A 27605-nucleotide genomic window follows, 5' to 3' on the forward strand; every position below is an offset into this window, starting at 1 on the left:
AAATGAAGAATGAATATATGAATGAATATATAATGAATGAATGAATGAATGAAGCAGATATCTTGTCAATGTGCTTTACTGCTTTTTATAAGAAAAAAATATCATTTACCTGTTGCATAGTATGATCACATTAATTAATTGTTATTATTATTAATTTGGAAGAAAGGTTCTAAAATGCCAATCCAGACACAAACCAGTCTATATTTCTCTGAAAAAAAATTTAAAGGGTTGAGTGAGATTTGTAAAAAAAAACGTTGCCAGGTATATGAATCATAAGATACCTGCCAACCAGTCTAAATTAAGACTGACATTTGATTGCACAATGTTTTGTTTTTCACACTGAAAGATATTTATTGTTTAAGCTAGTCTGTGTGATGATGTGATACGTATGATGATGATGTGCCTGTGTTTTAAGAAATAACATGATTGATATTGCAACCCTTTTTTTTTCTTTTCCTTCTTCAGAGTTTGGGTGTGGTGCTTTATGTGCTAGTCTGTGGTGCTTTGCCTTTTGATGGCAGTTCACTTCAGGTGCTACGAGAGCGGGTTCTTTCTGGCCGCTTTCGAATTCCATTTTTCATGTCTTCAGGTTGGTAAAATTTATTAACTGATAAATTGAAAGTTTTGATGATTAGAAGTTTTTAACATAATTTAACTATGTTAATGCTCTTATATGAAATATAAAAAAGAGGCTATCATTTATGTCTGTCTTTCAGTTCATGTTTTTGAAATGGGAATACAAGAAATTTACCCTAGTGAAATTTTGAATGAATGTCATATGTGACATATGCATTGTATGTCTCTAATCCATTAAAATTATTACAATAGTGACTTTTTTTAATAGAGATTAGTGATTCTTATAATGGATGAATCATCATGTGAAAGCAACTTCTATTTGAAAAGGGTAGGTAGGAATGAATAAATAGAAACTTAAATAGATTTTCTGTTTATATCCAGAACAGTCAGATAGGGTCAGTGGAGTTTAAAAGATGGAGCTACAAGAATACCATCATATGCAGTGGATTTTAACACCAAGCATGAGCAACTTTGTACCGCTACACTGACCCACTCAGCTATAGTTGTGTCAAATTCTTGCCGAAAGCCTTGCTGAAAATCAGTTTACTGTTTTTATTTTCAGAACTTCTTTTTCATTTTATAATTTTTTGCTACTGTTTTCAAGAATAAAATTAAGGAAAAAACAATCTTCCCATGCTCATTTTAGTAAAAAGAAAAAATCCTCATGGAATAAGAGGTGCCTGGAAAGTAAAGTATGAACAGTCATAATAGAAAGTTAATGTTATCATTTCTCCTCACAGAGTTTGGGGGGGGGGGGTAACAACATATGGAAAGTTAAAACACAACAGAGTACTTAATGTGCATGTAACATCAGAATAAATATTCTAGCAAAAATAAATATTTTAGCAAAAAAATCATCCACACAGGGCTGGCCCCGGCTTGAATGATGTTCTGGCTGAGAAGCATATTTAACTCTTTTATGGCATGTTGATGTCAACTTTATACAAAAAACAGAAATGTAGAAATATTTTAAAAGAATTAGAATTACATCAGTTTGAATTTTGGTAATATGGTATTCACTTTGACTTGCATAATTAATTATTTTTAATTGTATAATTATAAAAAAAAAATTTGTGGCTCCCTGTCCTTGAAAAAGTGTGCTACCCACCTTTTCCTATGCTAAGTTTTTTTTTGTTTGTTTTTTTTTGTATAACAAGAGTGATGTTACTAAAGATATAATTTGTCCATATTATATTATTATAATTTAAGAATTAAGAATAAAATTTTAATGTGTCCCATTTTAAACTGTTTCTTTACTTTTTTCCAAAAAAAACAATTGGAATGCTGCTCTTGGATATTTTTGGTACTTCAGCTATATGTGTAAGTAGTGTAAATGTCAGCAGGTACCCCTAAATGGTACATAAAGCAATCATTGATTTTAATTGCCTTCGTTGCCAGCCCTGTGCCCTGAAATTTACCATGAACTTCTGCATGCAGAAGATGTCAGATGGGCAGGAGCAGCAGTGTGTAGCACATGCTTCTTGATTAGACCAGGGTTCGAGCCCATGCCCACCAAATACGGAAGATGCAGAAAGGTCAGGGAATGACCACCGCATATCCCCCCAGAGCAATATGGCCTTAGTTGCTAATGCTTAACTGCTTTTGATTAACATGTTTTCTTCACTAGAAGTATCCATGCACTTGTTTTCTGGTGGATGTGGCAAAATTCTGTGGCAGTTATTTAGAAAAATAACAATAAGATGCTTCTACTTTATGTGCAACTGTTTTATCCCTGGCTCAATAAATGAATCTGTATTAGCCTTCTATACCATACTTTCTGGACACCTCTTATATGTTGATTGGCAGTTTGGTCATTTTAATTAAAAACAAATTCTAGCTAATGTGGTTGCAGAATAAGATGTGGAAAAAGTTTTTTAATAAATTTGGGACTTTGGGCCATATTTTGCTCCACTCTGTCTCTCTTTCACAATCTTATTTCTTTATCCTGTTTAGCAGTAAGTATAAATTGTCCATTTTGTTATTTCTTTCTCTTTGATATGTGTCAACTTGTTTTTTTGTTAAACATATCTAAGGTGATGTGAAAGGCAGTGATGTATTTTAAAAGGTTACATATAGTTGTCCAGGTCAGTGGATACCATGCATGAAAATTCATAACTAGAAATAAAATGATCAAGCAGAAAGAATTGGTTATAATTAATTACAATTTCCTTGAGTGAAAGCAATGTTCCAGTTCTAGTATTCACTACAAGAAATTCTGAACAGTTCAGAAGTTGTGTGTTTAGTTTAAATGCACAGATTAGAGAGAGAAATGTCACCTTAACATTTTGTTAATATAATTTTTTGATTTTAATACTGCATTTCTTAAAAAAGATGCTTACATATTACCACAGGAATAAGGTTCCATCTCCATGATAGTTAGCTTCTTGTGGCAGCCTTATTTCTGTAAAAAGATATAAGCTTCCTTTTAGGAAGTAAGTATTCAAAATGTATAGTTTAATAAAAAGTTAAATAAAGTGATGTTTTAGGTTTGCGATGATCCTCATTTTTTGAGAATATGCATGAGAGAACCATCCTTTTTATCTAATTAACAATTTTATTCTTATTTTATCCAATAAGTGCGCCAAAAATCTCATGGTTGTTTTTATTTCATTTTGTCTCTTCCAATAGCATCATTTGAGCAGCAGCATGGAAAAAAAGATCCAGGGTACTTCAGAGACTGCTGGGAGTCATTCCAGTACAAGTAAACACATGGGTTGTGTTAGGGTAGCTAAGAATAGGAACAGGTGCATGTATTCTTGCGTGTACAGCAATGCTAGGAGTTTGGTAAATAAATTTGATGAAATTGAGGTATTGCTCAAGGCATCAAAGGCGGATATTGTTGGGATATCAGAGACGTGGTGTCACACAGATATAAACAATGCAGAACTGGAATTTGGGGAGTACAATGTGTACAGAAAGGATAGACAGGATAGGAAGGGAGGAGGGGTTATGCTATTAGTTAAGAAACACATAAAATCCAAGGAAGTGAAGCCAGTCGACATCACTGGACAGTGCAGTGTCAAGTCAGTTTGGTGTGACATAAGCATTGGGAGATCAAAACTGAGAGTAGGAGTGTGCTATAGACCTGATGACTCTGATGAGTATAATAAGAAACTGTACAGGGAAATAGAGTGGGCCAGTAAATTAGAGAGTCTTATAATGGGGGTTTTAATTTCCTGGATATTGACTGGAATTTGTGGGTTGGTCACTCACACACTAGCAAGGCTTTTGTGGATTTATTGGATGATTGTTTTCTACATCAGCATGTTCGGGAGACAACTAGAGGGAGTAATACTCTTGATCTGATTATCAGTAGTGATTCTTCATACATTAAGAATCTGCAGATAAAGGGACCACTAGATGGCAGTGATCACATTGTGCTGAAGTGGGATTTACTTAAAGAAGTAACTACCATCAGGTGTAAAGGGAAGGGTTTTTGTTTCGTAAAGGCGATTACAATGGTCTGAGACAGTATTTAAATTCTATACAGTGGGACCAACTGATGATATTACCAACAGCAAATTCAAAATGGGAAGCATTTAAAGAATTTATCTTGGAAGCAACTAGGCTTTACATACCAACTAAGAAATATTATTCAAGGTTTAGGCCTAAATGGATGTCAGATGAACATGAGACATAAGGCAGAGAAGAAAAATGCATAGGATACATATAAATTAATGGGTGACATGGAAGCCTGTGATAGATATAAGCTGGTCTGTAACCAAGTAACAAAGGAGATTAGGCAGGCAAAGGCAGATTATAAGAAATCCTTAGCAAAGGATGCAAAGAAAAACAGAAAAGAGTTCTTTACTTATGTAACCTCTAGAAGGAAAGGGATGAATCATATTGGTCCATTGGATATTGATGGTTCAACTGTTGATGATCCTGCTCAGGTGGCTAACAAACTAAACGAGTATTTTGCATCTACATTCACACATGAGGAGTTATTGAGGAAGGGGAATGCCAGAGGTAAAGTAAACTCTGGCAGTGAGCTAGATGATTTTGTAATAACTGAGAGGAAAGTGGAGGAGAAATTGTTGAGGATAAACATAAAAAAGGCACCCAGGGTGGATGGGATTTATCCAGTTATATTAAAGGAGGCAGCAAAGGAAGTAAGCAAACCCTTAGCCTTAATTATGAGAGCTTCTTTGGACTCAGGTGAGGTACTCGTAGACTGGAGATGTGCAAATGTGACCCCAATTCACAAAGGAGGATCAAAGGTTGACACAAGTAATTATAGACCTGTGAGTTTAACTTCTGTTCCAGGAAATTTAATGGAGGCACTGGTTAAAGAAGCACTGCAGGATCATCTAGACAAGACTTCAGTTATAGCTCAGACACAGCATGGTTTTGTTAAGGGAAAGTCTTGCCTGACCAATTTGATTGGATACTATGATGCAGTCACAAAAGAACTCGATGCAGGGAATAACTTTGATATTATATATTTGGATCTTAGAAAGGCTTTTGATACTGTTGCACATGGAAGACTGCTGCACAAATTGGAGCAGTGTGGCATTGGAGGCAAATTGCTGCTATGGATAAAGGGATGATTGAAGGGGAGAAGACAGAGAGTGGTAATCAATGGACACTGCTCATCGTGGACTAATGTTATTAGTGGAGTCTCTCAGGGTTCAGTGTTGGGTCCATTGTTGTTGTCTGTATTTATAAATGATATTGATGATGGTATATCAAGCTTAATGTCCAAGTTTGCAGATTATACAAAGGTTGGCAGGGTTGTTAAGGACACTACTGACAGTATGCTGCTGCAACAGGATCTGGAAAGGTTGAGCAGATGGGCTGAAAGGTGGCAAATGAAGTTTAACATTGACAAATGTAAAGTACTACATATGGGAAACAGTAACCCCAGTGCAACGTATCAGCCCTGTGGTACTACACTGACAGTGGTAGACAATGAAAAGAACCTGGGGGTAATTGGGCAGGCAGATATGAAGTTTTCTGAGCAGTGCAGACGGGCTGCAAGAGTAGCTCATGGTGTCTTGTCAGTGATATACAGGAATTTTTCTAGCAGGGATAAGGAGGTGATTATTCCCTTGTATAAGGCAATTGTCAGGCCACACCTTGAGTACTGTATACAAGTCTGGAGGCCTCATTTCAAGAAGGATGTAGAGCTGCTGGAACAAGTATAGAGAAGGGCAGCAAGATTAGTGAATGGAACAAAGGGTTGCTCTTACGAAGAAAGGCTTAAGTTTTGCAAATTACAGTGTCCGGAGACTAGGCACCAGCGAGGTGATCTGATAGAGGTGTATAAAGCCTTGAATGGTTTGAGCATGCTTAATGCTGATGGAATTCATCCTCTTGCTTAGAATAATCACCTGAGAGGGCATAAATTCAAATTGAGGAAAGACAGATGTAGGATAGATGTGCAGAAATTTGCCTTTAGCCAGCAGGTAGTTGGTTGGTGGAACAGACTTCCATCCCTTGTTGTGAAGTTGATAGCCTAAATAAATTTAAGGCTCAGCTGGACAGGTATTTCGAACAAATGGAGGGGTGAAATGGGTTTTTTTTTTTTTTTTTTTGGCGGATGTTGCATAAGCTTGCTTTCTTGCATCATATGCCTCTACTGATGCTAATGACTTTGATTTACGGTGTCTCCGTAGCCAGGTGGGAAGGAGCAGCAGTGCGTAGCACACGCTTCTTGATTAGACCGGGGTTCGAGCCCGTCACCACCAAATACGGAGGATGCGGAAAGGTCAAGGGAATGACCACCGCATATTCCCGGAGCAATATGGCCTTAGTTGCTAATGCTCCTAAAAACCAAACAAACAAACAGACTTTGATTTATTCTAAGCAGGTATATTTTCCGATTTTATAATTTCCTTCGTTTTTTTTTTTTTTTTTTTTTTTTTTACTGGTGGTGATAAAGGGAGGATGGAAGGAATTAGGTTTTTTTTTGCAAATGCCGATTCAATCAAACTATATCTTATGAGTGGTATAAAGTCTTTTTAAATCAAAAGGGGATAAAGCAATTGCCATTTGAATGGTTTCCTATTCAAACTGTCCAGTTAAGAAAAGTCTGTTAAGATTTTTAAAAAAATGCTTGAGTAATTTTTCTGTGCTCAAGTAACAGCCAGTTTACTACATCTTATTTTAGCTGCTATTAATTGGCATGAATATTTAAATTGGAAGCTTCCTAGTACTTATATTTACTTATAAATATATTTATACTAACATAATTCACACCATTCACAGAAAAGGAAAGTTACACACCTCATTTTTAGTTCACGTGCATATATATATATATATATATATATATATATAGAGAGAGAGAGAGAGAGAGAGAGAGAGAGAGAGAGAGAGAGAGAGATTTTTTTTTCTATTAATTTTTAATTTCACACCCAGAGCCAAATGATAAATAATTTTATCATAAAAAGGCAAATGTAAAATTTAAAAGTATCTACTCACTACAAAAATATATAATTTTTTTAATATATAACTTGTTTTGACATTATATAGGTACTAGATTAAGCATTAATTGCTTGCTTTCTTGCATCATATGCCTCTACTAATACTAATTTCATAATTTTTATAATAGTAAGAACACAAAATTACACTATGTTGTTAAGAAAGTGATCATTTGTTATCATTGATATTTTCAGAATAATTACACATTTCCATTCTCAGAGTGACTGGAGATATTATTCAGGTTGTAGCTTATCTTTATATTATTACAATAATTAAAGTGATATCACAACTCCATCTGACAAACACAGAACCAAAGTGACAAAGAACCAAGAATTCAATATGAACTGGATAAATAAAGTATGTTTTTAAGAGCTGTATGAAAATTATTCTGTTAGAAGGAGACATGAAAAGCAGGAACTGTGTAACATGAAGCTAATATTGCTCCAAATACTCAACAGTTCATCTAGAAGATTCTGCCAAGCGAAATTCTTCTCTCAGAAGGATTTTTCTGGTGAGCTTTGACATTGAGTCAGTGTTTACTGGAATCCTTAAATTGCATGTTGATCTTTTATTTTCTGGCACACCTGGAATCGTAAAAGTGACAGAATGATAAGAGATGGGGAAGGTTGGTCTGTTGTTGATCCCCTTCTTTCCATAGGAAGTAGGTTACAAACTTATCTGTGGTGTTAGCAGTACCTTTGTTAACACACCTGGATCGATAGCTATTTTGCTGAAGAATTTCCAAAGGTGATTTCCACCTTTGGAAATTTTCCACAGGTGTGCTCCTGAGGGTTGCAATTCTGAAGGATGTGTTGTTCCCTTTGATTATACCAATTTTAATACTTGGATTTATTATGCCCTAAGTATTAGTGTACATGGAAGTATACATGAAACTATTTTTACTCTTAGTAACCTTAACATAACCCATGTGTTTGATTGTTCCACGAAGGCCCCAGTAGATCTTGAAATCCTCAACACCTTGCTTTCCAGGGTGCTGCATGTTTCAATATATGTAGTGCAAGAATCACTTTTACCTCTGCCTGTGGCTCCTGTTAATATATGTCTGTAATCCCCCCTTCCATGCTAGCAGTTTTTCATCCCACCTAACACTGCTTCATTATCATTAGCAAATATTCTTGCACCCCTTCTATATAAGTGTGTCCCTTCCCTGTAGAAACAGCCTATCTTGTTAACGAGAACAGACCACTCTAAGGAAAATTCTACCCCATGAGCCTTGCACAGTGTCTTCAGGGCCAAATTGATTGACAAGGCTGTTATCATTTATTCCCACCAACCCTATTCTTCAAGCCCTTGTATAATCTCATCAGAACACTCAGTTTGCACTTAATCTCCTTATGCTCTTTACAATGAACACACAAAGGCATCCCCTGTGGCTGTTACATGTCCTGCTAGAGGTAACTTCACAATTAGAGCACAAGTAACACACATAATACAAAAGTTCTCTTTTAACCAAAACATTGCCACTATTTTGAACCTTTTGCTTTGCCGCTCTAGTCTGAGACATTGATTTTAGTCTAAATTTAATTTAAAAACAGCTCATGAAACTAAGAGATCAAAAAGAATAACACTACACTAATTCTGTTTATTTGATGGCAGTACAGACTATGCTATTTTAGATTACACTATGTACTAAAGTTGTATTAGTATTTATGTTATGAAATTTGTATTGCTATAAATTTATAGTTTGTAGGCCTAACAGAAACACTTCTGATATTGATTACACCAATACAAACCTCCAAGTAGTGACTATATTGATGCCGACCGGGCTAGCCAGGTGGGTAAAGTGCCTGCCTGGCAACTCAAAGGTCGCTGATTCGAATCCTGCCTCGGGCTTGGATCAGAGTAAAATGCAAAAACTTTGGGAGGTGCATTATGGCCACAGAAACCGATGCGCCAACAACTAACAAAAAAAAAAAAAAAAAAAAGACAATATTGATACAACATAATGGTGGCAAAATTCAAATTTTTTTTATTGATACAACACAATGATAGCAGAAGTTGACTGTGGTTCCCTAAGCAACATCAAAGGCCAAGTAAAAAACAAATTCACTAATTTAATCAGAAACACAAATAATAACCACATTACTAAATTCATATCGAAAGTTACAAAATAAAGTAATCTTTAAGCAATAAAGAAAGTTCCATTTAGCAGCTCCCCAAAAAGCATTGCACACTACAGAGTAGCCTAAAAATAAAAATGGATAATCATAGTTGCTTCTAATGAGGCTTAGCCTAAGTTCTATCACTGGAGGGATAAGTGTCCCACTTACAGTTATGACAAGAAAACAACACAGGGTTACATTATTTTCTCAAACTTTTTCAGTAAGTCTACTGAAATAGTATCCACTGCTTTACTTAAATTCTTGACAGATTTTTTTCCCAGATTTTTTGTGTATGTAATAATTTTTTATTAACCTTCAGCTGCTAGCAATGGTATCTGATAAACATCACTTTTTAAATTTTTTTTTTTTAATTTATAAATTAAATAAAATTCAACTGTGCACCTTTGCCCACCAATATTCTCTAACTGGTTATACAGTATTTTCTGTTTTCCTTTTGATATACTATGAATTACAAGACATTAAATTTTTGTTTGGCATTTTAACATATGTCAAGTAAGCAAAAGCATCCACCTTTCTTCTAGACAACCCCTATTCCCACGTGGTGTCTGTGAGATGCCAGTGTCTTACAAGCGGCAAATCTTGCGATAATGTTTTGATTTCGGTGGCTGAATGCGAACAGCCAATAAAAATACAGACTGAACACTGACCACAGGCCCGATACCCTATTCCAGGGGTGGCCAACGAGTCGATCACGAATTTAATTTCGATCAATCATGACGAATTTTAAATATACAAAGGGTACTAGGAAAGTTTTGCAATACAGCTTTGTTTATTTAATTTTTTCAAAGTAATTTCCTCTACATTCAATACACCTCTCCATCCTCCGAAACCAATCTTTAAACCAGTTCTGCCAAGTTTCACTAGGGAGTAAAGCACACTCGTTGTCCTAAGCCCGTAGAAGGTCCTCATCACTGGAAAACCGCCTCCCTTTTAGCTTCATTTTCACATGCGGGAACAGTGCAAAGTCGCAGGGAGCAAGGTCTGAACTGTAGGGAGGGTGCTCGAGAAGTTTCAGTCCTGTCGTGGTCAAATATTCGGTGCAGGCTTTGGCGCGGTGAGCTGGAGCATTATCGTGATAGAGGTACCAGGTGTCCATTCTTGACTTTGGCCGCAGGTTCTTCATAGATCCAATGACTTTAGGCAGGCATTGTTCAGTATACCACTTAGCTGTGACTGTCTTCTGCGTGTCCAAAACGACACGTTCCACAATTCCACTAGATTTGAAAAATACAGCTATCATTTTGTTCTTTACAGATCGGGATTTTCTGACAATTACGGGTGTGTCGTCATCATCAAAGACCCAAACTTTGTTTTGAGCCTTGGTCGGCAGATCGTAATAGTACAGCCAAGTCTCGTCACCTGTCACAATGTTGTTCACATACCGAGATTGTCCCTTATCAAACTTTTTTAACATCTCCCGGCACCAAGTCACACGTCGTGTCATCTGCTATTCAGTCAGTTGATGCGGCACCCAGAGAGAACAAAGTTTCTTCACGTGCAAATGATCTTGCAGAATCGAACGAATTGCTGGTGCATTTAGGCCCAAAGTATCCTCTATCTGTTGGTAGGTCACTCGCCTGTTTTCGTCAAGCATTTTCCTCACAGCAGTAACGTTTTCCTCCGTAACTGACGTTCGTGGCCTTCCCGGCCTCTCAGAATCTCCAGAGTGAAATTTCCCCTTTGGAATTCTCTATACCACCTGAATATCATTGTACGATGTGGACAATCATCACTAGTGCAAGAGTCATTTCTTCTAAGCACTGGTCTATGGTTAAACCACGCACAAAATTATACCGCAAAACTGTCCTTATCTCATTTCGTGACCACGATGCCATCGCAAGCACTTTACACTCTCACTACTAATGAATAACTGAGCCCATCGACTTGGCGCGGCGGCTACTATGCACGTATGAACATGTCTCAACATGCAGCAACAAGCAGCTTCCTGTGATTCATTGTTGCGTCATATTGCAAAACTTTCCTAGTACCCTTTGTACAGTCATCTCTCGATTTGTGCACCTTGTGCAATGAAATTTTTGAGATGGTAGATCGCAGCACATTTTGAAGGAAAAAAGTAGATTGTATCACAAATTAAGTTGGCCACTCCTGCCCTATTCCATATTTTTAATTAGGTTTAGCAAATCATATTTAATAGAACACCATTTTCAATTGTGTAAAAAAAAAAAAAAAAAAAGCTGAAATTAATATTTTATAATTGCAACAAAAAAGAGGATATCACATCCTCCAAATTTGGGAATAAAAATTTTAACAAAAAAATTTTCATTCCTTTATAAAGATAGCATTAGCAGCCAACACAGCACAATGTTGTTTATATTGAAAATAAGGAATCACATAACCTTGAGTGACATAAACTCCATCTTTTTTTTTTTTTTTTTATGTGAATTTATTTTTTGGACAAGGACATCATTAGACCTAGCATCCCAAAAGGTCTTTTTAGGATGCCAGGTTAAGAGACTGAAAACCCGAGACATCTGGTAACCCCAGGCATAATTGATGTAAGTCACTTAGTCAATCATATTAAAAAAAAAAAAGAAAAGAGTCTTTGATCAAAAATGATTTGTGTCTAGCACACTGTAGAAATTAATATAGTAATACAATTAAATAGTGAGTATTGGAGGACCATTGGCTATCTTATAAGTTTCCAGATAAGAAAGACAATGAGCTTGGAAAGGTTATCTGTTCTAGCTATGCTGTCTGTAGGGAGAGAATTAATTATGGACATACCAGATTTTAATTAGAAGATTATTGATTCATTTGAGTAAATGAATCAATAATCTTCTAATTAAGTAAATCGAGGAGCAGAAGATGATTTTTTGTTTAAGTAAGGTAAGCTTCAACAAATGCTCAATTTTGTATTAGTTGTTTTTACATAATTATCAAAAAAATAGAAAGTTTAAAAAATCAAAATGCAAGTTGAAACCATCTCCTTTCTTACACTACATACCAGCTTATACAGTATCAGCCAAAATTAAAAAAAAAAAAAAAAAAATACATATATATATATATATATATATATATAAGTGATGGAAAAGTTTATACTGTACTTGTTTTTAGCTCTATTTTTGTCTTTTTAAATGGTGCTCATAATAGTTCAAATTAAAAAGTACTAAACTTTTCATGCATTAATTTAATTTTGTGCTGAAAATCAAAAAAGATTGCAACTGGTGCTGACATCTGTATTTAAAGATTGTTCCAATTCATTTTGTCTTTTTTTTTTTTTTTTTTTTTTTTTTAGAATGTGAACACCTTATTCGTAAGATGCTAGTTCTAGAGCCTTCTAAAAGATATACAGTTGATGAAATAAAGAGGCACAAATGGATGCAGGTCGATGCTAGAATCCCCAGATCAGTCTTTTTTCCTTCAACTACTCTTCCTTTTTATGATAAAGAGAATGCAAAATCTGGAGATTTTAATGAACAGATCTTAAGGTTAATGCAAAATTTAGGCATTGACACAAATCAAACAAAACAGGTAAAATGAGTTATAGACCATTTAAATTACATATATGCACAACTGAAATAAGTAACAATAAATACACTGCTGGTTTATAAACTGTTTCTTCATAGATACTATTCATTCTAAACTTATAAACTTATATTGAATTTTCTTTCAGATTTTATAGGCTTGATTATAAAATATTTGAAATGATGCATTGTGAAATATACATTAAATACCTTTACAGTTTGCCAGGTTTATAGCTTCATTAACAATTAACATGCTGTATTAAATTGACATTAAAATATAGATGTAACATTCCAGTTTTATTACTTGCAACTAGAGTAACACAATAACCAGAAGTGATATGACAGACAATTGAGACAATTGACAGACAATTTTTATTTAACATGTATGCATATGATGTCAGCACCAGTAAGCACACTTTTATAATTAACTTGGATATCAGTATGCTCTTGTTTAATAAACACAGATATTCATTGAAAATTTATTTTTATAATAATTTTTATTAAGTAACCATGCATAATAATTTTTATTAATAAACTGCAATGACAAGTGACAACTAGGCATTTCAAGCTTGGGAACAAAAAATTTATCAAAAAAGCTTCTTTATCTTAAGAGATGACATTAGTAGCAATAATAAGTATTTGTGTAAACTTAAACAAGGGTGCCTCCATAGCCAGGTGGGCAGGAGCAGCAGTGCGTAGCACACACTTCTTGATTAGACCGAGGTTAAAGCCCGTGACCACCAAATATGAAGGATGCGGAAAGGTCAGGGAATGACCACCACATATCCCCGGAGCAATATGGCCTTAGTTGCTAATGCTCCTAAAAACCAAATAACAACAACAACTACTTAAACAAGTTTACAAGTTTGCACAAGTTTAGACATTGCCCAAGAAATAATTCAATATCATGGCTGTGGTCCTAAGGCAATGTACATTGCCACAAAAAATGCACATCCCATTGCAGTAGTTTTTCTACTGAAATAAAAGTTTCAGCGAAGTTTTAAACTCTTCTGGCTGCAATAACAGTACAGTATATAAGCATAAGTTTATTTATATATGTCTGGAGAACAAGGTTTTTGTGAGAGAGAAAGTTGTTGATGTCAGCATTCCAAAAATTTTCACACATCAGATTGGAAATGGAGGATGTGCCACCTTGCTGGTAATGTGTCATTTTTAAGATAAACCTAAGGACTTTGGGAATCAGAACCTCTTCATTATGCCAAGGAACATATATCTACTGTTTGTCTAAAAAGGTGGTATCACTCTTAGGTTTCCAAGAAGCTGTTCTGTGTGTCTACAAGTTGTGTGTTCTTACTTACTTCCATAAACCTTGATGTACTTAATCACTTTAACTTCATCACCAAATGAAGTCATCATTTTCAATCCAAGAAAGGATATCAGTTTATCATCACTAAGGGTACTTGAAAGAATAATTTCATATAACTGCAGTATTGCAACATTTTTATTTTTGAATTAGCTATACAGATTAACTCAAGGCTTAAATGACTTTTTTTTTTGGGAATAAATTTTAATCAGTGTGATCTACACTGCTAGGTATAAGAAATCTTTTATAAAGATGAAATATATTTTAATGGTGTTGTAAGGCTATTTGCTTATGTTATTGAAGAAACCTTAAGGGTTTAAGGAAAATGCTAGTCAGAATTGAACAAGGGCATTGTAGATGGGTACTTTATTGATGGCATAGGGGGTAAATAGTACTAGAGGTAAGAATATTCAGGACCTCATCATCCAGATATTGTCTTAGGAGTGACAGTGCAAGAGCCCTTAGTGGATACTGCTTATGAAATGTTAAGGTGGATGATGATAAGTGAGGCCCCTATCCCAACCTCACTTGGAAAAGTGAGGTAGGGATAGAGGTTTCAATTTCAGGAATGAAAAAAAAATTTCTTTATTGATGCTAAGTATGGTACAAGTACTAGGAACAATAATACTAATCACGGCGTCATGGCCAGGAGTTAAAAAAAAATTTCCTTTTTTGAGCTGCTTCCTTTTTATTTATTTTCATTTCAGTAACTTTGAATAAGTATAATGATAGTCTATCATACTGTATTTTTTCTGTAAACTGAGAAGACAGTGGGAGTAAGGGAGTAGCAAAAACAAACTGGAATTTCAGAGAAGATCCTTAGTTAAACCAGTAGCTAGATGAAATAATACAATAGAATGTTCATTTTGACTACTCTATCAGAGAGTAGTCAAAATGGACATTCTATCCTTCATCCAGTCTTCTATCATATCCTATGCTCTTCTTTCATAATGGTCATTATGAAAAAGAGAGAGAGAGGTCATAAATGGACATGCTTCAGAATGAACTAGCAAGTATGTGAAGTCCCTCAGGGATTTTCTTGTTTCTAACCTTGATTAATAATAATGATTGGGTGGAGAGAGCAGTACAATGATTTTAAGCTTAGGAAGATGATTACTAGCTGACTAGAATTAAGTCATGTTGTTTCAAATGACTCTGACCAGCTACAAATATGGTTTTAAAAATAGCAACTAAGGTTTAATGTTATTACTAAATGTTCATCTCGAGTACAGAAACCCAGAAGTAACTTACAGAGAATGCAGGAGAGTTAAAAGGTACAAAAAGTACTAGGGGAACAAGTAAAACACTGTTTACCATGTACTGTAAACAGGAAGGGATGGGGTTTCCTGTTAGTGATATCAGTCTGCATTTTAAGAAAAGGTTTCTGACGTTCTACTGCTGATAAATAATCTGAACAACACTTTTAATGGAAATTTCAAAAGTTTCTTGACATTTTTTCTATCACATCAGAATTATTTACAATTAAAAAAATATATATTGGTGTAGATGTTTCAGATTTCATTTGTATTTTTACAATTAGATTATTTTTATATAAAAATACCAATAAAAATATGTAAAAACACAGATACCATCGAAGGTAGCATTAGCAGTGGCAAATTACGCAAGAAAGCAAGCTTATACAGCATCAGGCAAAAAAAAAAAAAAAAAAAAAAAAAATTAAATTACACCTCCCATTTCACCTATTCATTCCCTCCAATAGTTTGTATAGTTTTTCCTTAAATTTATTTAAGTTATTAACTTCCACAACAACAGATAGAAGATTGTTCCAGCAATGAACCACTCACTGGAAAAAGGCAAATTTCTGCACATCTATTCTGCAACCATCCTTTCTCAATTTGAATTTGTGCCCCCTTATGTGTGTGGTTTAAGCAAGAAGAGCCCCATCATCTTTGAGCGTGCTTAATCTGTTCAAAGCCTTAAACACATCAATCAGATTAACTCACAGGTGTCTAGTCTCCAAACATTACAATTTGCAAAACTGAATCCTTTCTTGTTAAGAACACCCCTTTGTTCCCCTTCACAAATCTCATTGCCCTTTTCTGTATTCATTCCAGCAGCCCCATGTCCTTCCTAAAATGAGGCCTCCAGACCTGTATACAGTACTCAAGATGTGTCCTGACCATTGGCTTACACGAGGGGATAATCATACTTCCTTATCCCTGGTAGCAAAATTCCTGTATATCATTGACAAAATCCCATGAGTTGTCGGCAACCTCTCGGCACTGCTAAGAGAACATCATATCTGACTGCACAATTACCCCCAGGTATACTTCATTTTTCACTACCCAGAGTGTTAACATACAGTTGGTATCTTACTCCAAAGTTACTGCTACCCACATGCAGTACTTTGCATTTGTCAACTTTAGACTTTAACTGCCATTTCTCAGCCCATCTGTCCAACTTTTATAGATCTTGTTGCAGTAGCATATTGTAATTAACCACCCTGTCAACCTTTGTATCATCTGCAAATTGGACATTAAGCATGATATGAATGTCATTGATAAATATCAAAAACAACAATGGACATAACACCGAACCCTGAGGAAATCCACTGATAACATTAATCCATGAAGAGGAGCATTGTCCATTGATGACTACACTCTTTCTTCTCCCACTCAACTATTCCTTTATCCATAGCAGCAACTTGCCTTTAATACCACACTGCTAGAATTATTACAGCAGTCTTTTTATGTGCAACAGTATCAAAAACTTTCTGAAAACCAAGTATATGATATAAAAATTATTTTTTGCATCCAGTTTCTTTGTGACCACATCACAGTATCCAATCAGAATGGTCACACAAGACATAACAAGTCCATGCTGTGTCTGAATTATTCCCGCAGCCTTGTCTAGATGATCCTGCAATGCTTCTTTAACCAGTGACTCCATTATTTCCCCTGGAACAGACGTTAAACCAACAGGTGTGTAATTACTTGTGTCACACTTTGATTCCTCCTTTGTGAATTGGGGATGTATTTGCACATCTCCAGTCCATGGGGACCCCCCCCCCAATCCAAGAATGCCCTCATAATTATGGCTAAGGATTTGATTACTTCTTTTGCTGCCTCCTTTAATATAACTGGATAGATCCTATCCACCCCAGGCAATTTTCTTATGTTTAACTTCAACAATTTCTACTCCACTTCCCTCTCAGTTATTAAAAAATCATTTAGCTCTCTGTTAAAGTTTGATAAGCTTCTGGCCTCCACTTCCCTAGAGAATTCCTCTCTGGGAATGTAGAAGAAGAATACTCATTCAGTTTGTCAGCTACCTGAGAAGGATCATCAACAGTCGAACTATCACTGTCAAGTGGACCAATCTGATTCTTTCCCTTCCTTCTAGAGTTTACATAAGTAAAGAAGCCTATGTTGTTTTTCTTTGCATCTTTTGCCAAAGATTTTCTGTAGTATGCTTCTGCTTGCCTAACCTCTTTGTGACTTGATTACAGACTATCCTATATCTACCATACACTTCTGTGTCACCTGATAATTTATATGCGTAGCGTGCATTTTTCTTCTTTGCCACGAGTCTCAGTTCATCTGACATCTATTTAGGCCTAAACCTTGAACAGTATTTCTTAGTTGGTATGAAAAGCCCAGTAACTTCCAAGATTAAATCCTTGAATGCTTCCCATTTAGAATTTTCTGTTAGTAACATCATGAGTTAGTCCCAGTGTATAGAATTTAAAAACTGTCTGAGAACACTGTTTTCACCTTTATGAAAGCAAAAATCCTTCCCTTTACCACTGATGGTAGTTACATCTTTGAGTAAATTTCACATCATTACGCTCTGGTCACTGCCACCGAGTGGTTCCTTTATCTGCAGATTCTTACTGCATAAATAATCACTGCTGATAATCAGATGAAGAGTATTACTTCTTCTGGTTGCCTCTAGAACATGCAATATCTAATAAGTATACAAAAGTCTTGCTAGTGTGCGAATGACCAAACTGTAAGTTCCAGTCAATATCTGGGAAGTTAAAATCACCCATTATATGACATTCTGATTTACTGGCCCATTCTATTTCTCTGTACAATTTTCATTGTACTCATTAGAGTCATTAGGCCTATAACACACTCCTACTCTAATTTTTGCTTTTCCAGTGCTTATGTCACACCAAACTGCGTCAACATTGCATTGTCCACCCATGTCAACTGGATACACTGCCATAGATTTTGTGTTTCTTAACTAACAGCATAAACCCACCTCCCTTCCTATCCTGTCTATCCTTTCTGTACACATTGTACTTCCCAAATTCCAATTATACTTTCCTTATAACTGTGTGACTCTTATAACTATGTGCTGCTCATTCCAGTAGAAATATTGAAAGAATCACTTTCACCTCTGCCTGCAGCTATTAATCTACTAATCTGTGAATCCCCCCCCAAGCTAGTAGTTTTCTGACCAAACTAACACTGCCTTCATAGCATCAGCAAATATTCTCGCACGTTTTCTATTTAAGTGTATCCCATCCCTGTAGAAGCAGTCTCTCCTGTTAACAAGCACAGACCAGCTGAGAAAAATTCTACCCCATGAGCCTCGCACAGTCTCTCCAGGGCCAAATTGATTGACAGGACTCTCATCGTATACTCCCTCCTATTATGTTAGAGTCACCGACAAAAGCCATCTCCTGTGAGACCAGTGCATTCTGCCTTGAAGATTGCTACTGTGTTGCCTGGTTCACAAAAGTGTTCCCTGGCATTCAGTTGGGCAGCTGAGAGCTTGATGGGCCCCATTTTAATTCCTGCACCTAGCACACACAAAGACATCCTCCTTGGTTAGATAATGTCCTGTTTGAGAAAGGTCCGTAAACGTTTCTCAAGTCAAACAATTTTTTAGGCTGTGATGCGTTGGAGAATTGTCCCCTTTGTTTCTCCCCCGAGCCACTTCATCTCCTGCGAAGCATAGAAAACACATATTGACTTTTTAGACTAGGATAAACTGACTGGTGCCTTTTTGAGTTATTTGGTAGCTATTCTTCTTTTTAGCATCCAATAGTAGCTGATCAGCATATTCGCATTCTATCTCCCTTGGTACCATTTATCCCATTTCTTTTATATCTTGAATGAATTTTTCCCCAACTCTTCACTTAAACTACCTAATTTTTTTGGGAAAAGTTGAGATGAGAGTGCAAGAACTGTACCGTAACACTCAAAATTGCAGCCTTGTCTTCTGAATTTTTCAGCATGTCACTCGAAATAATCTCATAATCTGAGTGATTCATCAACATCATCATCAGCCATTTTCAATCCACTGCAGGATGAAGGCCTCTCCAGCAACATTCCAGTTCTGTTTTGCGCACTGGCCATCCATTTACTACCCAAAAACTCATGAATTTCGTCTATCCATCTCCACCTTTGTCTTCCAGGTTTTCTTCTAGCTCCTCTTGGGTACCATTCTGTTATTTTCTTAGTCCATCTGTCATCATGTCTTTGAGCTATGTGTCCTGCCCAGGACCATTTTAGTTCTTTAGTTTTGATAAGAATGTCCTTTACTTGAGTTTGCTGCCTAATCCATGTGTTTCTCTCCTTATCTAAGAGTCTGATTTCCAATATAATTCGTTCCATTCTTCACTATCCAGCTCTCAGCTTCTCTTCCATTCTTTTGGTGAGTGCCCAAGTTTCACTTCCATAATTCATGGTGGGGAGTATACATTGGTTCATAATTTTACGTTTCAGACAAACTGGGATATTGCTCTTCAGTATGTGACTATATTTCCTGAATGCTATCCATCCAAAATTTATTCTTAGAGGGGCTTAGAGGGGAACAGGTATCCTGTGTGTTATCAGACACTCAGTCTAAAACACTGATGGATCCAATATCTTTCTATTACAGAAGATTTAGGAGAAGTCCAGTTGGCCTGCCTCCCTAAAATCCACTCATGCACACCTTCTCAATGGTAAGCCCTGTTACGTCACTTAGGTGGCAACGAATGTGTAGAGTGGTTCAAGATGCCTGGCCAGCGTGAAGAGGAAAAGACCAAAACCTCCAGCATATGACAGCACGACAAAACAAATGGCCCTCAGTCCCAAGCGGCTTTCACTCCCCCTCTTATGGCAGTGAGAGGATCAGAGTGGAAGTAGAGGGTGCTAAGAATCTCTTGGTATGACCAGGCTGCCATGCACAGAACAAAGGATTTAAATCAGCAGCCATGAGCAGTGATACAGAAAGACAAATGATACTGAAACTGAAGAATAGCGATGGTGTACTTATAAACAGCAGAGAAGGCATAATTCAAATAGCAGAAGACTACTATAGAGAATTATACAAGGAGCGAGGGAATGATGCCAGCAGTGGGAACATGGATTGCAAATTAGCAACACATACGACATACCTGATATTCTTCCTGATGAGGTAGAACATGCATTGAAGAAAATGAAGAATCAGAAAGCCCCGCGGGAAGATGAAGTTACTGTAGAGTTGTTAAAATTGGGAGGAACAGACATAACACAAAAACTGGCAAGGCTCTTCACAAAGTGCATTAGAAAAGGTGTGACGCTTAAGCAGTGGAATAATGCAATCATAGTTTTGCTCCATAAGAAAGGAGATAAATCAGAAATTGGAAATTATAGACCAATTAGCTTGTTATCCCACATCTATAAGTTGTTCACAAGGCTCATTACTAACAGATTAGAAAGAATATTTGATGAGAATCAACCGAAAGAGCAAGCTGGCTTTAGGATAGGATTCTCAACTATGGATCACCTTCATGTAATATCACAGCTAATGGAGAAAGCAAATGAATATAAAAGACCATTATGCTTGGCCTTTGTGGATTATGAAAAGGCATTTGCCTCCACACAGCATAAGGCAATGTTTTGGGCACTGGAAAGACAAGGCATAGATACCCCACATATATTAATATTTTGAAGAAAATATATGAGAGTGCTACCTCCTTTATTAGACTAGACAAAGACAGTAGGAAATTTAAAATTGAGAAAGGAGTTCGACAAGGAGACATAATATCTCTGAAGCTGTTTACTGCTGCCCTTGAGGAAGCTTTCAGAAGATTAGACTGGTCACAGAAAGGAGTCAATGTGAATGGTGAGTACCTAAACCATTTACAATTTGCAGATGACATTGTGGTCATAAGCCACGACCCCAAAGAATTAGAGGAAAATCTTAATCAGTTATGCACAGTTAGTAAGGATTTTGGACTAAAGATGAATATGGCTAAAACAAAAGTAATGATGAACAAGTATGCCACGGAAAGGGAAATAATGATTGAAGGAGCAGTAATTGAAAAGGTGGAGTCATATACTTATCTGGGACAAGTTATTAGCTGTAATAATGATAAATGACTGGAAGTCAAGAGAAGAATAAATCTGAGTGATTACTGTTTGCCGAAATTTTTAAAACCAGTCCAAGCATCTCTTTCAGTTTTATTCATGGCTTCAAATATAAAATATTGCAGCAGCTTGTGGATTTCAGGCCCAACAAAAGTTGCTTTAATTTTTTAATATTAGGTGATAAGAATTTACTGCAAACACACTTCAAACAGTTTCCTTCTTTATTCAGGAATTGAAGAGACTGTTTTATTAAATCTAATTTTATATGCAGAAGAGATAACAGCACTTTATTTTGATCTGCTAGTAGCTTGTCTTTAATCTTCTTTGAACTTGGTGTCAGAGACTCTTTGTGATCACACTTACCTTTCCCAGCATTCTCTGCTTGCTTAATTATCCAAAGTTGTTGGCCAAGTAGCAGACCAATAACTTTAAAACCTCCACACACTAATCAACTGTGATTCTTGTAATGAATTTTTTTTTACAAAAAATTAACACTATTATAGTTTTTTTAAGTGTGCTGAATGGACTATAAGAATGGACACATATTTGTTTCCATTATGAAGGAGAACTCCTTTGAGTCTTTGCTTCTATGAGTCAATAAATAGCCTTCACTCTATTGTGGGGAGAAAATTCTAAAAAAAGTTCATAACTGCAGAATGTTGTTTGCAATATATCATTGAGCCTTCTTCAGAAAATCACATCTGGGCACATTTATGTCTGTCAGTCACAAAAAAGAAGTGGCGCCTCCGTAGCCAGGTGGGAAGGAGCAGCAGTGCATAGCACACGCTTCTTGATTAGACCGGGGTTCGAGCCCGTCGCCACGAAATACAGAAGATGCGGAAAGGTCAGGGAATGACCACCGCATATCCCAGAGCAATATGGCCTTAGTTGCTAATGCTCCTAAAAACCAAACAACAAACAAACAAAAAAGAAGTAGTACACATATCACATATATATTATCCCTTTGTATAAGGCAGTGGTCAGGCCATGCCTTGAGTACTGCATACAGGTCTGGAGGCCTCATTTTAGGAAGGATGTAGAGTTACTTGAACATGTACAGAGAAGGGAAACAAGATTGGTGAGGGGAATGGAGTCCTCTTACCAAGAAAGGCTTAAGTTCTGCAAATTGCAGCAGCTGGAGACTAGGCACCTGCGAGGTGATCTGATTGAGGTGTATAAGGCCTTTAATGGGTTTAGCACGCTAAATTCTGATGAGATTCTTCCGCTTGCTCAGATTACGAACCTGAGGGAGCATAAATTCACATTGAGAAAAGACAGTTGTAGAATTGATGTTTGGAAATTTACTGTCTACAACTGGACATCTATTCTACAGTTGTAGAATAGATGTCCATTAATTAACCACCAGCATAAATAAATTCAAGGAGGAACGGGACAAATTTTTAGAGAGAGAATGGTTGTGTGAAATTTTTTTTTTGGCTGATGCTATATAAGCTCATATGCTTGCTTTCTTGCATCACATGCCTCTATTACTACTACTGTTACAACTACTACTACATGGATTGTGTATCTAAGAAAACAGTTCTTACTGTTTTTACCTATTATCAAAAAATTCAAACCGTTTTTACCTATTATGTACACACACCGTTTTTACCTATCATATTTTATAGATACTGTATATGATAGATAAAAACAGTTTGTATTTTTAGAATTAGCATTACAAGTACATCCAGATACACCATAAAATTTGGAAACATCAAAGTTCAGACTGATGTTATTTATTAGACCTTTGCAAGTAGGAAAAAAGTATGCCATTATTCCTTTATATAGAAGGTGGTGAGACAGCTCTTGGAAAATTGTGCTCAGGTCTATAGAATGCATTTAAAAAAAAAAAGACATAAACTTTTAGAGTGGGTAAATAAAAAAAGGAAAATCAGATTGGTCAGTAGCACTAATCATTGTTCATGTGAGGAATGGTTTATAAAGTGTAGACCAAAAAGCATGACACCTTGATGGAGGATAAACCCCAGGGGCTCATATCTGATTGGTCAGTAGCGGTGAGTATGGGTGAGTATGGGCTTGGCACACCCAGGGTCTTGAGCTGGATATCATCATTCTTCTCTTTCTTGGTGATTCCCCTTCTACTTCTGACTCTCTCTCTCTCTCTCTCAGGGTAATTCAGAAAAATTTTTTTGACTGGCAGCATAAGCCTTAGACTTCCTTGCACCATAAAGCTAATAATAATAATAATCAAATTGAGATGTATAAGTGAGATCATCTGGTATTTTGAGGATACTACATACTGTTGCAGAAAATTCCTGCTCCTTAAAATGGATAAAATTTGACTCATTTTTATAGTAAATTGTATTTAATAAATTGGTTAAATATTCTAATCATTTACATTTTTGAATTTAGCTAACAATTTAGTATTAGTATAAGTAGTGTAGTGGCAAATGCTTCCCGTATTACCTGTCCATTCTTTCTAACAGTTTGCCTAATTCTTCCTTGAATTTATTCAAATTACCCACTTCCACACCAGATGGAAGTTTGTTCCAGCAATCAACTACCTGCTGGCTGAAGGCAAATTTTGAACATCTATTCTTCAACCATCCTTCCTGTGTTGTGTAGTCTGAACAAAATAAAGGATGCCATTAGCATTGAACTCACTCAATTCATTTGGGATCGAGGCCTCCAGACTTGTATACAGTGCTTGAGTTGTGGTATAACCATTGCCTTGTACCATGGAATAATAACCTCCTTATCCTTGCTGGCAAAATTCCTGTATATCATTATCAAAATCCCATGAGCTGTCGTAGCAGTCCATTTGCACTGCTCAGAGAACTTCATGTCTGATTTCATAAGTTGCAACTTTGTATTCACAGTCTTTGTTAAGGGTAATTTTGTTGTGAACATCCTACCTTGTAACCAGTAAATTGTAGTGATTGACATTGTACTAGTTAATTTACATTGTAGTAGTAGTAGTTAATGTTTCAAATTGTAGTAAATAAATAGTTAAAAGGTCTTAATCACATAAGTTAGCTTATTTTTGTATTTAGCTAAGCATGTAGAAAGTCAATAGAATGGTATGTACTGATATTTCTTGAATAGTGTAGCATTATTATATTCTTATCTCTTAATGCTGGGTATTTTTAAATTAGAAATAGATTAAATCAAGGCATAAGCAAGAGCAGCATAAGAAACACCTAAAAGTAGCAGGAATGACTTGGCTCAGAAGAAAACTGTTGTTGGAAGTTCTCTTATGATTCAAAGCTATATGCATTGTGCATCATGCCATAGTTTTGCAGAGTTATCCCTAGTAGGACATGTGATGGCCAAAGGAGATGTTTATGTATACTTTTGCTGCAGGGAGGTGAGAGGAAATTAAATGCAAAGTCATGTTCTGATGGGCTTATATGAATGCTTGAAGAATAGAGTTGATGCTCTCAAAGGAATAAAAGAGAAGTTGTTGTTGTGTGATGCACACTGCTGGACCTTGTGCATCACACAACAACATCTTACACAGCAGAATGCTCATGTCCCACATGGTATAGCTATTAACGGTGACTATTGTCATTGAAACAGGAAATATATATTGTAAAAAGATAGGTGGAATAGGACCAGGGTATGTGTGCTAGGGACAAACATAAACGCAGCTATCATCATTTTAAGATCACAAAAGGTGATATTGTTGTGCATATTGGTACTAATGATATTAAGAGCAAGAGATTTGAAAATTTTTTTTAACAAGTACAGAACAATGTTGAGGAAAAGTTGGGAGTTAAGATTAAATTTGAAGTATTTGCAATTCTGCCCAGACATGATAGGAGGGAGTATGTGATGAGAGTCTTGTCAATCATTTCAGCCCTGGAGAGACTAAGCAAGGCTCATGGGGTAGAATTTTTCTTAGCATGGTCTGTGCTTGTTAACAGGAAAGAATATTTTTATAGGGATGGAATATACTTAAATAAAAGGGGTGCAAGAATATTTGCTGATGTATTGAGTCAGTGTTAAATGTGTCGGAAAACTAATAGCTTGGTGGATTTTCCTCCCTGTTGCTGTGTAAGTATGCTTCCTTTTATCATTTGAAACTACTGTTACTAATACTAAAACACAAAGTTCAACATGCAGTGTAAGCAGGCAGTAAGAAGCCACATTGTGTTCTGTCTATGATTTATTGGAATTTTGCAAGTAGAGAGGAAGAGATCATAATATGCATTGCACCATATTCTGAGTGTGGAATATTGAATATGCGAACACACTGAAGAAATTGCAAAGAAGATCATCTAGATCAGTGAAGAGTTCTAAGCATTATCTCTAAAAGGAGTAGTTCAGAAGATGTGGTTTATAGTATTTATATAAGGCTGTGAGTGGGATGATTAGTAAAATGAATGAGGGAGGAATTTTCTCACTAGTTAGTGAGAAGAACCAGAAGGCATGAATATGAAATCTTAGGGAATAACATTAGCTTGGCTCTTATGAAGCTTACCTTTTGGGCAGTGTATTTTGTAACATTGGAATATGTTGCCTGAAAGAAATAAGGAATAATTGCTTGCTGAAGTGTAGAATTTGACAAAATTAAAGAAATCATTGGATTTGGGGGAGAGGAAGAAGATGCAAAATGAGTCTGCCTCCTTGCATCATTGTGCTGCTTTAATACTAATGCTGTATAAGGTGCCTCCGTAGCCAGGTGGGAAGGAGTAGCAGGCCATAGCACACACACTTCTTGATTAGACCGGGGTTCGAGCCCATCATCACCAAATACAGAGGATGCGGAAAGGTCAGGGAATGACCATCGCATATTCCCGGAGCAATATGGCCTTAGTTGCTAATGCTCCTAAAAACCAAACAACAACAAATACTGTATAATATATTAAGATTTTTGAAATTTTCATTAAAAAATAAATTGGATTAAAATAAATACTGCAGCAATCCAATGACCCAGACTAGAGCACCAAAGCAGCAAGCACAAAGTAGCAGTAGTACTGTGGCTACGGAGAGCCGAAAGGGGGCGATTCTACAATGCATTACAGTCTAAAAAATGTGCAAAATGTGAAAGGTTTGCAGACCTGTCTAGAACAGAACATGATCTAGCCAAGCAGGATGTCTTTATGTGGGCTAGGTGTAGAGACTGTGAAGAAATGTGCCAACTCAGTGTTCTGATGGGCACATCTATGAGAGTTTGAGGTGTAGGATACATGCCCTCAACGAAATTAATATGAGGGTTGTTGTTGTTGTTTTGGTTTTTAGGAGCATTAGCAACTAAGGCCATATTGCTCCGGGATATGCGGTGGTCATTCCCTGACCTTTCCGCATCCTCCGTATTTGGTGGTCATGGGCTCGAACCCCGGTCTAATCAAGAAGCGTGTGCTATGCACTGCTGCTCCTGCCCACCCGGCTATGGAGGCACCGTAATATGAGTGGCCCATCACACTCTCAGCTGTCTAACTCAACGCCAGAGCTCACGTCTGTGCATCAGGCAACATAGCGGCAATCTCCAAGGCAGAATGTGCTGGTCCCACAGGAACTAGTTATTGTTGGTCACAATTGTCAGGGAGACAGGGAATATATTATACAGAAAGGATAGGGGGAACAGGACCAGGGTCTGCCAAGGGCAAAAGTTGATGACATTGTAGAGTAGATATCATCTTTTAAGGCACAAAAGGTGATGTTGTTGTACACATTGGCACTAATGACCTTAAGAGATCTGCAGATTTACTTAACAAGTACAGGTCAATACTGAAAAAAAGTTCCGAGTTAGGGTTAAATTTGAAAGTGTCTCCAATTCTTCCCAGACACGATAGGAGGAAGTATATGATGAGAGCCTTATCAATCAATTCGGCCAGGGAGTGATTGTGCAAGGCTCATGGGGTAGAATTTTTTTCAGCATTGTCTGTGCCTGCTAACAGGAGAGACTGCTTCTAGAGGGATGGGATACACTTAAATAGAAAGAGTGCAAAAATATTTTTGCACTCTTTCTATTTAAGTGTTGCAAAAATGCCATCGAGGCAGTGTTAGGTGGGTCGGAAAACTGCTAGCTAGGTGGGGGATTCACAGACGAAAAGATTAACAGTAGCCACAGGCAGAGGCAAAAGTGATTCTTGCATTGCTTCTATTGTAACGAGCAGCAGCCTAGAGAGCAAGTTGCTGGGGATATCAAGAGCTTCTGATAGTCATCATGGAACAAGTAAATACATGGGCTGTGTTAGGGTAACTAAGAGTAAGAACAGGTGCATGTATACTTGCATGTACACCTATGCTAGAAGTATAGTAAATAAATTTAATAAATTTGAAGTGCTGATCAAGGCATTAAAGGCAAATATTGTTGGGATATCAGAGACATGGTGTCACACAGATATAAGCAGTGCAGAATTGAAATTTGGGGAGT

At 36.5% G+C, this 27605-nt stretch overlaps 1 protein-coding gene across 6 annotated transcripts in view; it reads left to right on the forward strand.

Annotated features, from left to right (window-relative positions):
- The window catches only part of LOC150076142 (serine/threonine-protein kinase SIK2-like), a 362913-nt gene that overhangs the window by 298273 nt on the left and 37035 nt on the right, over positions 1 to 27605 (forward strand). For all 6 annotated transcript variants that reach the window (XM_090387046.1, XM_090387049.1, XM_090387050.1 and 3 more), the window contains 2 exons: positions 466 to 589; positions 12400 to 12635. In XM_090387046.1, the coding sequence (XP_090243172.1) occupies positions 466 to 589; positions 12400 to 12635 (360 nt within the window). The remainder of the gene's footprint in view (positions 1 to 465; positions 590 to 12399; positions 12636 to 27605) is intronic.

Source organism: Mastigoproctus giganteus, chromosome 13 (genome assembly GCF_048544385.1).
Source record: "Mastigoproctus giganteus isolate SK-2022 chromosome 13, ASM4854438v1, whole genome shotgun sequence".
Classification (NCBI taxonomy): domain Eukaryota; kingdom Metazoa; phylum Arthropoda; class Arachnida; order Uropygi; family Thelyphonidae; genus Mastigoproctus; species Mastigoproctus giganteus.